We start from the raw sequence: 16,142 nt of genomic DNA on the forward strand, positions 1-16,142 counted from the left end.
TTCCTTTCTTATCAACGTTCTGTCAATGAAACACCTCAAGGATTATATATAAATAATAACTTAGAAGAGGCCTGAACTGTGATCCCCTCAGTGCTGGAGAACTAGGCCTAATCCAGATTTATGATCGGCTGAAATGTATTGGAAAACGCTGAACACTTGCAGCACTGAAAGCTGGTTCGCATGCATCTTAGAGCATTATGTGAAAGATTACCTGTAACTAAAGTATACCGCTAGTTGTATATTATTATAAATTTGTAAGCCCAGGAGGAGATCTATACGGTCCTCTCCCAAAGCTCGAGCATCCTTTGGCTCTTTGCTTATACGTAACTTTGCCTTTTGCGTCTTTTTTATCCTCCTCTTCTGTTCATTTTAATTTGGTGTGCAGCTCCCCCAGTCCCCCAAATGAGAGCTAAATCGGCCTATAGGTCACTAATATATCGGGGAGGCAACTGTGACAAATTCCTTTTGTCTCCGCTTTGCTGGTACTTTATTACCCAGACGAGCAGCATGGCCTGGAGATAACGATTCATCACGCACAGCCGGCAACCATAGACAACGCCTTTGGGCAAAGTCAGCAAGGGGCTTTCATATTAAGAGAGAGTAGAGAGCATGCGTGCATGCGCACGTGTGTTTGTGTGTGTTGGGATGTGCGTGTCTGAGTGTGTGTGTGTGCGGGGGGGGGGGGGGGGGGTACCTTAATTGGCTATGGGGTTTTATTGCATTAGTAAAACTGCTGATTGCAAACCTGCACAGCATCATGTTGAGTTTACGTTTAAAACCTATAGATAAACCTCCTATGGGCCTATTATAGATTTTTATAATGACAAAACAAGTTCAGGGATCTTTATTCAAAAATCTACATTAAGACGTTTTGCAGGTGTAGCACATTGGAAGAAAAAACAGTCTCTTTTGGAAAACTGGGTAATTGCCACCGCAGATTCGCAGACTGGGAGATATATATAAGTGGGAAGTGTGGCCAGAGGAAGATATTTTAACTCGCACTTGAAGCTAGAGAGAATATGGAGTCCATAGAGAACAGTCCCAACAGTGTTTCACAATGCGCTATGTCAGACGTCTATAAGATTTAGCAAGATATGGCTCAAAACCTGGTGCTTTGGATGTCAAAAGAAAATAAAATCCAGAGAATTAAAAAAAAAATCAAATAACCATTTAATGGATTGAAAATAATAAAAAGGGTATACAAGTAGAAGGAAACCCTGCTACAGGTCACAGGATAAGAAGTTGCTCGATCCATCTAAAGAGTCCCAAACTACACATTAGACATCAGATAAGTTTTAAAACCCCATCTTAACTCCCTGGTGTCTCATTATAATACGTTCATTTTACACGAGAGCTAATCATGGTGTGCAGTCTAAATTGTTGAGAATAATGAAACAAGACACTTGGTGTCCTATTGAGCACGCTCAGGTTGTCAAGCTCAATAAAGAGATCCCAGATATTACACCTACATTAGAGGTTTACTCTTTAACTCTTTTGTTTAACATGATTATGTCTTTTAAAATCCTTCGGAAATGAGATGTCAAATAATCAATGTAATGTAAATGCTACTACTACTAATTACTATTATTATTATGATCTAATCGGAATATGCGATCTAACAGCTTCCCTCAGATCCCTCAAATCCCAAATGTTTTAGATTATAATCACTCAGAATTTGTGATAGGACGCATTCATCTAACGCTGACCCCACACACAAGTTGATCATCCTTTTAAAAGTCTGAATCTACCTTACAGTGTTGCGCAACAATAGAGCAGTCGGCAATTTTAGATACAGTTCTGTAAATCGTGCATCAGTACATCAGATTTTTTATTTACTGGACATGGAAAAAATGGGATTCCCTGCATGCTCTGTATCCAAAAAGAAAAAAAAAAGTCACTTAAGGTGACGCCCAATCAGACATCACATCACAGCTGCTGACATCACCAACAGGGAGAGATGTGTTACCCCAAAGTGGCTTGCAAACATTATTTTCCGCCTTCCTGCCCATAGATCTTCCTGGTTTTGCATAAACGGCCAATTACCTTGTCAGTAAGCTGATCCGAGTCTCAGTGCATCCTCCCGTCCCTATTCATTTTATTGTAACGCACAAATATAAACAGGCCTAATAGCAGCTACACTCGCACCGGTCTCGTCCCGCACCGTTATTGATATGGCCTCGAATTCACACAATTGATTTTTATGCTTCCCTCTAGCCACCTTGTGCAGTTGAGAGATATCTTTATTCGCACAGAAAGTGAAATAAGTGCGTAATAAAACGGTGATATATTAAATTCGTTTTTCCCCGTGTCGCGCTTTTATTATGAGCCATTTTTCATTTTTATTGAATTGAGACCCGACTGATCCACGTCGTCGCTCCGGGCGGGGAAAGGTTAAATAATTTGTGCAAATCAGAAACGCCGCTTTTCACATTTGGCTTCTTGATATCTGTCCATCTGCTATTTATTTGTTTAATTCTGTCTATCTATCTATCTATCTATCTATCTATCTATCTATCTATCTATCTATCTATCTATCTATCTATCTATCTATCTATCTATCTATCTATCTATCTAGTTTTGTGATCGTGTGTATTGGAATGGGACTATCAGCGCCTACAGTGGTCACATCAAAATCTGAGATTTATGACTTCATTGTGCGCAAACGCGCAACAAGCACCTTTACACTTGCTCACAGTTTGTTGTTTCATTTAGGATAAATTGTACTGCTATCAGCTGCCATCAAATCAGCGGAGATACCACACAGCTCACTGTCACTTCTTTTGATCTTCTGTCCGTTTCTACTGGTTAGAATATTGGTGAATAATGGATAAATGGTGGTACCAACAAACTCTGGCGGAATATCCATGTGTCACTGTGTATGCAGTTTAAGTGGCTTCGTGGATTACACATAAAGTAGGATTAATTGAAGAGTAAACTGTTGTTTTCCTTAAAGCGTCCCCTTGCTATTAAGTTCTGTTCCAAATCATGTCCAGCAGCAGGTTTCCTTGGGGAAAGAATAAAATCCTAACAGAGGACTGCCCAAGAGCACTGATTTGAAAACCTTGGTCATAACATAAAGATAATGATTATCAGACCATTTGCTGTCATAAACTCACCAAAGCTCATAATGTTATTGTGGGAAATATTTATATAAATCTTTAGTTTATGTTCACAGACAGCAATGTTCCTTTTTTTTTTGTCCTGTGATTTTTCCCCCCACTGTTGTTCAATTTTGATTTTTTAAAATAATTTACTTTCTTAAAACTGAAAAAATATTATCATTCCTGAAGACCTAACATAGTTCTCAAATCATTAAGGAGCATTAAGGTGAAAGTAGCCACTTGACGCGGGCCTCAGTTCCACTAAATGCACGAAACCTCGCATTTGAAACCAGAAGAGCTGAATAAAAAATAAAAAGCTGCGGTTTCTTTAAGACATCCGAGCAAAACAACTGTCCTACCGTGGAGGAGGGAGGGAAGAAGAGAGGGAGGGAAGGAGGGTTGGCTGGAGGACCGAATGGCAGCTTTTACGCAGAGGGTAGTCTCACCTGCTGAAACGCACTTCACCATTCAGCACTACAGAGCCCTCTTCCGCGCTCCCCTCCAATTAATAAACACGCCTGCGAGGTCAGCGCTTCGTTTCGCTTCTTCGGGGTTGTTTTGTTTTGTCTTCTGCTCCATTTTGATGCGACGAGCTTGGTTATCCTATCATGACCCCAGCGTATGGATCGTCTTTGCCCGAGTAGGCGAACAAAGCGCATCAAGTCTCTCCAGAGAGGTGCCTCCCCCCCAAAATCTCGGATTTTTCTCAGTAAGTAGGCTACTCGGGATAGCCATTTGGCATTTATCGGCTGTTTTTCTTGTTGTAAAGCTGCCTTGTATCTAATTCACTTGGAAAGAACTCGCTATTAAAGATGGATACGGTATTTCTTAGTCCGACGGATAGGCATTTAATTTAGGGAACACCCGATCCCACTGTTGGACAAAAAATAATGGGAAGATTTTGGATAGCGCTGGACACCTTATTGGTTTCCTGGGAGTAGAACAGGCCCGTGTCGATGCTCGAAAGCAAAAAAAAAAAAAAAAAAAAAAAGCTCACCACTGCAGACTACATCCAAATACTTCATTTCCAAAGGCGTGAATTGCTATATGTCAAAAACACATCCGTGCGCTGATAAAATATACTGACAAGCACATTACGAACAAAAACTATGGAGCACACTGGGATCGAGGAGGTGAACCAGACGCACCAGCAGCAGCATGAACCCATCAGCTTCGGCATCGACCAGATCCTCAACAGCTCGGACCAGTCCAGCGGCTGCATGCTCCCCAACCGGACCGGTGACCCGGATTACGCGCTGGCCTCTAATGTCTACAGCAACGGGTACAACAGCGTCTACAACCCGGCCTGCTCCATGGCAGCAGCGGCGGGTTTAGCCGGCTCCTATAATGTCAACATGAACATGAACGTCAGTATGAACATGAACATGAACGTTAACGTGAACTCTGGAGGCGCAGGTGGGGTAATTCGGGTGCCGGCGCACAGGCCCATGCCGCCTCCGCCACCGCCACCCGCCGCTGCTGCTCCTCATCCACCCCCATCGACTCATCCACCGGGCATCGGACCCGGCATCCCCTCGGTGCCGGGGATGGGAATGGGGAATGCAGCAAACTTCACATTTCCGTGGATGGAAAGCAGCAGAAGATTCGCCAAGGACAGATTAACAGGTAAAGAATAAATCTTATCCTGGTCCCACAACACTTGTAGTTTAATGTTTTTCATGAACACAGACATAGTAGGTCAGAAAGCAAGACCTCGTTATTTACCACCAAAAACGTGAATTTTTTCCTCACAGCCACTAAAGAGGAAATTATGAATTTACTAACACTTGTGTTGAAAACAACCTCCGACCGACGAAGCGTGAAGTGGGCCTAATGGCTCAACAAAGTGGCGCTGATGATTTCATCTTTAGGTTGTAATCTATAACGAATCATATATGCGCACACAGTCAGTTTTATTATGCTGGAAGGGCAGCCTGATAAACGAGTGGAGAAATTGACTCGGACATGCTGATGAATCAGTATTGGACCATCACTCTCCATTTACAGCGGATGACGGATAACGACGTCCCCCGTTTTTTCATGAGGATGAATGATTTTTTTTTCCTCTCCCGGAGAGCCAATTGAGAAAGCAAGAAGATGAGTCACTGTAGTAACAATATATGACATGTTAAATTCTAAACAAGAATGTATTATTATTATTATTATTATTATTATTATTTGAGCTGAGTAAATTAGGCTAGTAGGTTAAATGTTATGACACAGCAGTAACCTATAATTGGACAACATAGGCTACAATATTGCTTGCAGACTTACTCTAGCAGACTACATGTAGACTTCAGTGTTTTTTTGTTTGTTTGTTTTTTAATTTGTAGTTTTTACTTCCAATTTTACTTCTTTCAGAACCAGCTGCTTTTATTTTTTTCCTTAAAAATGAAATTCACCGAAGTCGATTTTTGTGCCATTCTTATAGCTTTTAATGCCCACGATGAGTTACATAATTCCTGCCTATGTTTTTTATTCAGGTGTCTGCAAACACATGCAGCCATTTTTGCTCCCAAAACCCCACACGCCCTTCAACACTATCAGAATTACATGCTACTTAAAGGCTGACATAGTTTTTTTATTTGTTTCGTTCTCAATCCAAAATGAGATATTTGCTTTACTTATTTAAATATTATATATATGCTTATTTAAATATTGAAATGTAATGCAACTGAAGATAAGTTCTTTTCTAGTATAACGACTATTTATTGTTTTTAATAAATTATATGAAAAACATACGAAAGACAATTCTCGGAGAGAAAATGGTAAAGAAAAAAAAATAACGATAGCCAATAAAATTTTAATGGAATATGCTGAGATAGGTAAACGTATTTCATAAAAACGATTTCTGCGTTCTCTGTTTTCTTTTTTTGGGTGGGGGAGGGGTGGTTCAGCTTATATTTTTCTCATGACCTCATTGCTATAAAGGAAGAACATCATGGATTTGCGCGCGCACGCCCCCTCCTCTCCATGCATTAAATATTCACTCTTCAGTTCTTTCTACCTGATTAATTATTAAATACCGGGGGACGATATGTCATCTGCAAAAAGATACAGTGTAAATAGGCTTATCAATTTTACTCATAGTCACCGAGGGCCCCTCGTTTAATTTCTCTCAGCTTTGTGTCGCTGTAATTATTTCGCAGCTTATATCTTTCCTCTGTATTGATCAGCCAAAGATCACCAGCAGCAGGAGCAGCTACAGCAGCAACTACAGTAGCACTATCCACACATACACACACACACACACACACACGCGCGCGCAGACACACACGCATTCAGATATACACACACAAACACTCCAGATTTAGCCTGCTCTGTTTCCTATAAAAGGCCGTAAATCAAATGGACTATCATCTATCCTGATGGGTAGAGCACCGTTTTAAATGTTTCTCCTTGTTTCTTGTTTTTCCTTTTCGCCTTCCAAGTTGAAACCGGAGGAGAAAAACGGTCCCGTGCAGCTTTAAACAGCTAAACATGTTGCCAAATGCTTCCAGCTCTGGCATTCATGGCAGGATTTCTTTCTTTTTTTTTTCTTGCAGAGATGTAAACGAAACCTGTTAACTTGGACAATAGATTCTCATTTTTCACGCCGGGATGCCTCCCACATGGCACAAACTCGTGTTATTAATCACAGTAAGCTGGATTGGACTGTCGCAAAAGATTTACGGGTTATAGGGGCATCATTTATCCATCTGTAAAGATACACTTCATGTAGCCTACTGATGAATCCTTGGTGGTCACCCACTCCTCTGTGTATTCACTCAGCGCTTACAGGCCTAAAATGTTGTGCGTCAGGCTATTTTATTACAACTAATTTATGTGTTATTTTATTTTTATTTATTTCTGAAGGACAAGTGAAGAATTAAAATAAGTTCACCAGGGTTAGCTAGCTGCTATTTTCCATCTGCTGTTCCTGAACATGTAGGCAAAAATCAACCAGAGAAGAATAAAATCATACATAAAGCCACACCGTGCGTAAAAGTACACAAGCACTACTATAGCAGCAACAGCAGCAGTAGTAGTCGGAGGCTAATAGTAGCCACCTTTATTTTTCAATGTACTCTGCTCAAAAAAAATAAAAAATAAAAAAATAAACCCGTCTATACGGGTTCAAGATTTATTTGTAATGTTATTTTTTTCACATTATTATTTTTTTTACGTCAGAAACGAATAAAAAAATAATACATTAATAACATAAAACATAGCACAATAATATGTAATGAAAATTAAGACTAGTTAGTAACTGAAGAAAAATGTAATGGATAGTGAAATGAAAAGTGGGCTTTACAGCACAAAATGCCAAGTAAAATATGTACTAATTTTAAGAAACCAAGCCTTTTACCACTAGTGCTTAATAATAATAATAATAATAATAATAATAATAATAATATTAATAATAATAATAATCTAATCGAAATATGTAATCTGTGATAAAGGATCAAAGTGCATAATAATATGTTCTTTGAATTGTTTGGACATTTTGACAATAAACAGAGCAATAATACAGCGTCTTTCACTGTAGACCACCTAACAGCAATAAAAGAAATATAATTAAAGCGCCTTTTCTCTCCTGTATATCTGTGTCTGGGTGTAAATGGCAGCAGGGCCGAAAAAAATATGATTTTATTTCAGAGCTGAACCCGCTCCTGCCCTTTTGCTTCCACGCTGGCCTGATTTTCCGTGTGACAAAAGACAGTATCCCTGCTTTTTGTTGCGTATAGTGTAATAAATAGCAATATATGTTCATGTTATATTTCAATATCCCCTTTAGAATCCTTCACGGATATATTTATTAGATTGCTACAAAGGTAATATCCGCCGTGGGGACGGGAGGCGCTGTCACCGGGAAGTGTTATTAAGTATAAGTGGTTTTATTATGGCAAACATATTCTCCACGGTAGCATTTTATTTTTTGATATGCTTATGCTAAATTGTGTTATCCAGGCAACAGATTTAGCATTCGCACCCATTTTCTTTTCCATTTGATGAAGAGGGGGAACAAAATGTGCAATGTGTTTTGCAGCATTTATTTTTGGTTGCTGGTGATTCTTTTCATTTTCTTTGTTTCATGGGAACACTTACATGATCGCTTTTTTTGTTGGGGATAATGGCCACATACAGACTGCTTAACTGTTATATAGGAAAACAATTAATTATTAGAAAAATAATTATGTTTTATAGCTTTATTTAATAACTCATTTCCTAATTGTGGAAGCTCTAAGCTCGTGGGACTTATTATACCCTTACATTTGGAATCTGTACAGGAGTGGTATTCTTCTTCAGATACAAATTACTGCCATCAGTATTTCTGATATATTTCAGATTTATAAAATTTTGACTACTATATTTGTTATTCCATATGGCTTTAATTTTCTGTACTATTATTTGTAACATATTACTTATAATCCAGTTATATCCAGCTAGTTTACACTGACTGTCACTAAACAAACCAACTCACTGATGCAATTGAGCAAGGGTATTCTTAATTGGTTTGGCTTAAAATCCAGCACATTGCATAATTCATTTTGATTCTATACTGCAGTTCACAGTCTCGATAATTATAGTAATGGATAAACCTGAAGGCATATGAAGTAAAACCAAAGGAAAAAAAAAGCATTAAACATGTCTGGTGGGGTATCACACCACTGGATCATATATTTATCAGGATTTTGCACACTGTAAAGCAAAGCCTTGCTGTACTTGTCAGGTCTAAAGTATGCTGCTGCATGTTAGGTTGCCTCTGAACGTGCTTGTATGTGCCTGGCCCATTACTTAGCCCACAGATGGCCTGAAATAGCCATCTAATGCTGTATTAGTTAGCCAGACCTGCCGCTGGGAGGAACAACAGGCCCGCTTGCTTTCTCTGTGGGACCCATAAAGCTCCAAATAGATTTGGGCAATGACACAAAAAGCAAAAATGATATGTTGCTTAACATATGTGCTGTACATTTAAGACTCCACTTTAAAGTTACTGTAAGAATGTGGCTTTACAAGAGATTTAGAAACACACTATGAAGTCCAATAAGGGGCGTATAATTCAGTATTAAGGACTGTGGAGGTGCTCCAGTCCATTGTGAGCACCTATAGTAGTGTTATAGAAATATCTTGGGGATTTTGTCATTAGAAACTCATGATTAAATACTACAGATGCCGGTCTAAGTCCCAAAAGGAATATTGGAGGGGTACAATTACCATTTTTTATTATTATTGAGCATCAGAGCAGCACATAACGTGAAATTGTTATAAGAATATTAACATAGAAGATTAAAAATAATAATGAGAGGGAACAAAGAGGTCATGGTCACTATAAATCCATGCAAAAGCCAATAACTGTAGCACATTTTCACTTCAGACACTAAATCTGTGCTGCTAATTTGCACTTACGTGATGTTAACTTTATGTGACCTACCGTAACAGTGCATAGTAGCTATTCAGCTTTACTTTACAAATCATTTGTTTGTGTACGCTTCAATTTGCCACTCGTGTTCAGCACCATCAGGGGACGTTGGCGGCTCCCTTGAAATGACTGCCAAGTGCGTAATAACTTCATGTTCTATTTTACATCCAAATTGTCATCGTCTGTATAGCAAATGAATTTTCAAGTCGCTGAAAACTCTGAGAACAGCAGCAGGAGGAGCAGCAGCAGGAGCAGCACGTAACCCTGAGGGGACACCTATGCAGATGTTTTCATATTCATTTTGGCTCCTGGTGAGCTTTTCTGACAAAACAAAAACAAATAAACACCCTGTAAGACAGCAGGCAAAACAGCTTGCTGGGGACGGATGACATAGAGATAGAGAGAGAAGGAGAGAAGAAGACAGAAAGTATTTTTTTTCTCTTTTCTTCTGTTGATTTCCATTCAGAATGAGAATGTGGCTTGGGAGTGGATCTATGGCCAACGATCTCATTACATTTATCGATCTTCTGTTTACCCATGGCTGACAAAATAGACAGGATTCATAGATATTTTATGATGCAAGAAGATAAGTTGTTATTAATACCCGGCAGTTGAAAGAGAACCACGAGGCACTGAGGCAGAGAGTGAAGAAAAACACAATGTACACCCTTACAGTGCAAAACTGCAGTTTATATTTTTGAAAAGGAACAGTGACTAAGCGACAAGGGACAAAGTAAGACAATACAGCAATACTTTGAAATAGCATTTATTATAAAGTGTCTATATTCTAAATAATAATGCGTGTAAAGTTTATGGCAGCCTATTCTGCAAAAAATGATGTCACTGTGCAAGAAGTTACACAATTGCAAATTGAGGTTATTGCTTGAGTTGTAATGACACATGCTTCATGTTCGTGCTCCAAGACATTTTGCAAATATCAAATATTTTTTAAATGTAATTATTGTGATGAAAAAAGACCCACCAAAATCTACTTTCCTTCAGAAATTGTGTTTTGTTAGGCTTACAATTATATTATGTAGGTCTGTGAATAGTACTTATGGAGCTTCATCACATTGTCAGAGGATGACCTTGGCTGTAGGTTTCTGATTGGTCAGCCAGGGCTTGATTTATCTGTCTAATCCTGCTAGATGTCACTTATTTTTTTCTGAATGGCATATATCTCATTTCTTAGCTAAAGATCTCCAAACGCTAACTTAAGAGACTAGAAGCAAATGGCATTAAAGTAGACTCTGTTCATCATTTAGGCCTCCTTCATGTGATTAGCTGCTATGCGCCGGTGCCCGCCCGGCGGCAGCTGCTGCTGTGCTCCAGATGCGGGACCTCACTGTGTCTCCCTTTCCTTTAGGGGAGCAGGCAGAGGAGAGCCGAGCCGGAGAGGCCACAGGGGGGCCGGGGGCCACCGGATCCCTCTGTCCTCTCCCCAAGGGAGACATCGGCAGGGTCCCTGTCTGGAGCACGGTGGAGACATTAGCCAAATGTTATTACCCCGAGCTTGCCCACCTGCGAGACGGCAATGGCCTTCTAGCAGACTATCCTTTTCCAAAGGGTGCTTGCCCAGGTGAGTCACCCCCTCTCCCCCACCAAAAAACCTCACCTGTAGCTAATTTTTAAGAGCCACCATCGTGTGCCACCAGAAAGTAAAAACTGGATCTAAAACAGCATTTGAAATCTTAATATGCGTTAGTATTTTTCACATGTCTTTATCCTCTAGCACTTTAAATTTTGAAGTGATAATTCACATACCATCTTTCTACTTCTGCCTCAGTTACTTTTTCCTTGGATTTTCTGTTTGCACATCTCAGCGTGCTCATCAGAAATGGAAAATGTGGCAGTGACGTTTATCTTCTTCAGTTGGCAGCTTCTGGGCCTTCTCTTAAGACTCCCCAAACATCATAGCTTTTTTTTCAGTTAGCAGCAAATGAACAATAATTTTTATCTTACCAAGGAATGGAAAGCTAACTAGGTTTATGAGTCTATAGAAATAAATCCTCAGGGGAAATACATTTATAATTCAGAAGAACAGGTCACTCCAGCTTAGAAATGGAAATAAGTAACCAATCAAGCATTCATATTAAATCTCTAGAATTTTACAAATTTAAAACACTCATCAGACAAATTAATCCTCTTTTTCCTCCCTCTTTCAGCTGCCCTCTCGCCCTTTTCTGTGACCCGTCGAATCGGCCACCCGTACCAGAACCGGACGCCACCTAAGAGGAAAAAGCCTCGCACCTCCTTCAGTCGGGTGCAGATCTGTGAGCTTGAGAAACGTTTTCACCGACAGAAGTACCTGGCATCGGCCGAGCGTGCCACCCTGGCCAAGGCGCTGAAGATGACAGATGCACAAGTTAAGACCTGGTTTCAAAACAGGCGGACAAAATGGCGGTAAGATTACAGCAGGGTGTTATTGGATGCTAAAGTAACATAATTCTCCGTTCCACGTGTCACGTCTTGCTCTTTTTTTTGCATCCCACTATATACTTAAGCAAAACAAACAGGCCTTGATGGTTTTTCAAAAGCTTTTTGACTTCATTAGGACAGGATGTTTGCTCAGAATTACAAATCTTCTTGTCCCACAAACTGACATTACAGAATGTGTCTCTGTTTTACACTTGCGTCCAAAAATGCTTACTGGTGTCTTACTTTGAAGACAAGTAAAATGGCCCACAGCTGAAGCATTGAAGGAGTTGTACAACACAACACCTATTTTGCTTAGCTTAGCTGCCAGTTGAGGCCAGTTCACTTGACCAAGCACAATTACTCCTGAGCCTCCTGAAAGGCCTTTTAGAAACCTGCTGTCCAAAGCAATACTGAAACACTCACAGGAGGAATTGACTGCCGAGTCCATGAAAAAAACACACACTCATTCACTTCATTCTAACCGTTGTTTATAGCCATTTGAAAGTAAATGAGTAGGAAATCAAATTATGATGCCCTGCCCCTTGTTAAAGGAGCAGGATACATATTTCAAACGCATATTACACACAGCTAAATTACCTTAAGTCATTACCCTAAGGGTTTTTATGTGTAAATGGCTTTAAAGCTTTTTTGAATGATTTTCTATTTAAAAGTTAAAGAAAACAGTTAAAAATCACTGCCTTCTTTGTTGTAAATTAAAATATAATATAGAATTTTGGTTTAAGGATTTTCATTTTCTTTAAAAAAAAAATGCATTTATAGAAAAAAACCCCTGCAGCAATCATGTCCTTAAGCCATAAAACGCTAAGGCACAGTTTCCACTACAAAGTGCAGTAAAAATGAATTTGCTTAAAATAAACAGCAGACTGAACGGCATGTCACGAGTAACAAGGGAATTGGCTTAACTCGCTTTTCTGATTTCCTACTTTTGCTGAGATTTATGCCATTTCCCTGTAGTGTGCACCTGATAGGATGAGCATGAGGGATGTCTTTGTGTGACGACTACGCGAGTAACAAGAGGATGATCAAATCAACAGCCAGGGAATCAGATTATGATAATGCTGTTAACAATAATGTGTGGCTAATGGATGGAGGTTGGCGTGCTTGAAAGAGTGTTTTTAGAGGTGTGCTTCTGCTGGTGATTTCTAGCTGCCATTTGTATTTTGCTTTATATTTTTAGGAGAATTGAACATTTATTACATGTTGTTTAACATATCATTTCCAAATGTCCGTAAATAAATCACCATTAATTATTCTGTTACGGTAATAAGAAATATTCAAGACTGATAGAATAAAATGTTCCACTGTTTATAGATATGCTTGCGTTTGTAAAGTAATTCAAGTAAATTGCCAAAAGTAAATTTACATTCACTATTTAAACTGAAATAGAGGTGTAATTTTTCTTGAGTACTAAAACATCGGCTCACTCTGGATGTTTTCCAACATAAACGCTACAAAACAGGCTGTTTTTTTAGGAAGACGCATGACTTTTCAACGCAGCAAATGTTGATATCAGCACAGCGCATATAAAGGATGTGCGTAGTCGTTTCTTTGAAAAGAAAAGAAACAGATGCAACTTTTCACCTTGAGGCAGGAAGTGCTGTGTATGTCTTCCCCCTCTATTAGTCACGTTCCTTCAACAACACCTGTCACTCATCTTCATCAGCTGTCGTGTAGCCAAAAGCAGAAGGAGTATCTGGCACAGGTGTAGCACAAAGACAGAAGACAAAACAGGCAATTTGCAAATCCACATGATTTATTATGAAATTTGCAATCTCATCTGATCTCTAAAAGTTTTTTTTCTCCTTGATTCCTTTTGACTTCTTTGATCAGTGGCTTTTTACTTTTACTGAAAGCTCTGAAAGAAAAAAAAAAATGTTTTTTTCTTGTTATTTTCAGGCATTGCACCATATAATTGAAATTCTTCACCACCAGTACAAAAGATCGCCAGCTTTTCTTGGTTTTGTCAATTAGAAATGATAATAAATGAGACCTGGATATGCTAACTTATCCAGGAAAAATTTAACAGAAACACCTAATACAGAATTGCAGATCTATTCTACATATCGTGTCTGTTTAAAAAGTAAAGAAAGAAGGAGGGAGAGAATCCCACTGTTTCTTTATTAAAGCATAGCACACTGCTAAAACGCTCTGGCACGTGGTACAAGTCGATATTGTGTACAATCGCCATAAAAAGAAACATTATATTGGTCTTAAATCCTCCTTTGCTCTCCTTTGTCTCCTCCTTTCACCCAGGAGACAGACTGCGGAGGAGAGGGAGGCTGAGAGGCAGCAGGCCAACCGGCTGATGCTGCAGCTTCAGCAGGAAGCTTTCCAGAAGACGTTGAGCCAGCCACTGCAGCCGGACCCACTCTGCCTGCACAACTCCTCCCTCTACGCCCTGCAGAACCTGCAGCCCTGGGCAGAAGACAATAAGGTGACCTCCGTCACCTCTGTAGCATCTGTAGTGTGAGCGTATGTGAGTGTGTGTGTGTGTTTAGAAGAGAAAGCGAGGGAAGGGGAGAAAACAGAATGTCTTGATCAAAGTGTTGTGAGTGTGAATGGACACAAGAGAGGAATTTCTTCCAAGACTGACATTCAAAAACTCAGAACCATTTTGGGATATCATAGATGCAGGATGCTTACTTTGGAAAAAAATCAAATCAAATAATGGACAATGTGCTTATTCACTCATTGATCGTTACCAGCAACATGGTGGGGAAGAGTGTGTAGAGAGAAAGACACAGCTATCGGTTACTGACCAGACCTGCAAAACACTGTTTGCGGACTTCACAGCACAGGAGCCGCACTTACATTGATGTTTGTCAAAACTAAGCAAGTCTAAAACTGTTATCTTAAATATCTAAAGCATGTTGAGTAATTTCCTGCCTTACACCAAGTTTCCGCTCTCCCTTCAGCTGTCGGTCTAAAAGAGAAGAGGGCACTTTATCCCTAAGTGCCAGGAAACAAATGGACACCTCTGTACATGCCCAACTGTCAAGACTGTACCCTCTTTTGCCTCTGGATCCCTCACAAGGTGGCAGAGAGACTCTCTGCCAATAATGGCAAAAAGAGACCTCATGTTTTCGCTTTTGACTTTGTAACAATGTAGTAAATGCATGTTTCAACCCTTTTCTGTGTGCACTCGGATGTACCATTGACGTCAACGGCTGCCAAGGTGGATCTCCTCCCCAACTGCAGTGTTCAAATGGTAGCGGATTGGTGAAAGCCCTGATCACGGATTCCTCATTATGTCGAATTTAAAGGTGTTTTATATTAAATAATATTGTGACTTTTTGAAAAGATGACAAACCTCTCCGTTTTTCTTGCCTCTTATTGTCTTGTTGGGTTCCCTTACTCACTTCCTGTTTGTTGTTTGTCACCATTATGAAAACTGTGCAATAATACTTTATGATTTTAGGGATGTAGTTAGCCTCATGGGAATTGGCTATGATTACACATTAAAGTTTCAAACCACCCAAAGGTAAGATACCATCAAATTGTATGAGTAGGACAGAGCAATACCTTTTTTTATCCATAAAAACTGATGACTACAGCTCCCATGTGTGAACGTGAAGCAGGGCGTTGCCGAAACAACAGCAAGCGTGCTCGGCAAAAGCCTCCCTGGATAAATAAAAGGTTTGAAAACCGATGCCAGCTCAAATTAGAATGAGAGTACATGAGAAAGTACGAGCTGTGCCTCTGCCAAATGAACATCTGAAATGCGGCAGCCTGATTTTGTTTGTATTTTTGTTTTACTCCACTGAACTGCGAGGACTTAACGAAGCAGTTGTCCAGTGATTGGTGCAGGAAACCAAGCAACAAATGAAAGGCTAAGTTTAGCCTTTTTCTGTGGGTCACTGATTGACAGCAGGGATAGCAGGGAACGGCTGAAACTATCGGGGACCAGATATGTAGTTTAATAATGTCATTCCTTCCTTCATTCCGGCACAAAAAAACATATTTCATAACCGAGTGAGATCAACAGTTACCTTAAACAAGAATTTTGATGTTTGATTTGATCAGAGTTCATTTGCCTTTTACTGTAATCCAGCAGGAATGCAAATCTCAACCCTAAATAATCTCCCAAATACCTGTCGCCTTTTTTATGGTTAATGTATCTTTACGTTTTGAAAGAGTTTCTTCTTTTGGCCAAAAAGAATGTGATTAAACTTAAACTTACGCTAAATGTACAAGCGGAA

At 39.6% G+C, this 16,142-nt stretch overlaps 1 protein-coding gene across 1 annotated transcript; it reads left to right on the forward strand.

Moving 5' to 3' along the window:
• The first annotated feature begins 4,210 nt into the window (after positions 1-4,210).
• Positions 4,211-14,413, forward strand: tlx2 (T cell leukemia homeobox 2). The gene is made up of 4 exons (XM_063485188.1): positions 4,211-4,727; positions 10,871-11,083; positions 11,670-11,907; positions 14,197-14,413. Exons 1-4 carry the CDS (start codon positions 4,211-4,213, stop codon positions 14,411-14,413), a joined length of 1,185 nt encoding a protein of 394 aa, XP_063341258.1.
• The last annotated feature ends 1,729 nt before the right edge of the window (positions 14,414-16,142 follow it).

The sequence above is a fragment of the Pelmatolapia mariae genome, linkage group LG2 (genome assembly GCF_036321145.2).
Source record: "Pelmatolapia mariae isolate MD_Pm_ZW linkage group LG2, Pm_UMD_F_2, whole genome shotgun sequence".
Lineage (NCBI taxonomy): Eukaryota > Metazoa > Chordata > Actinopteri > Cichliformes > Cichlidae > Pelmatolapia > Pelmatolapia mariae.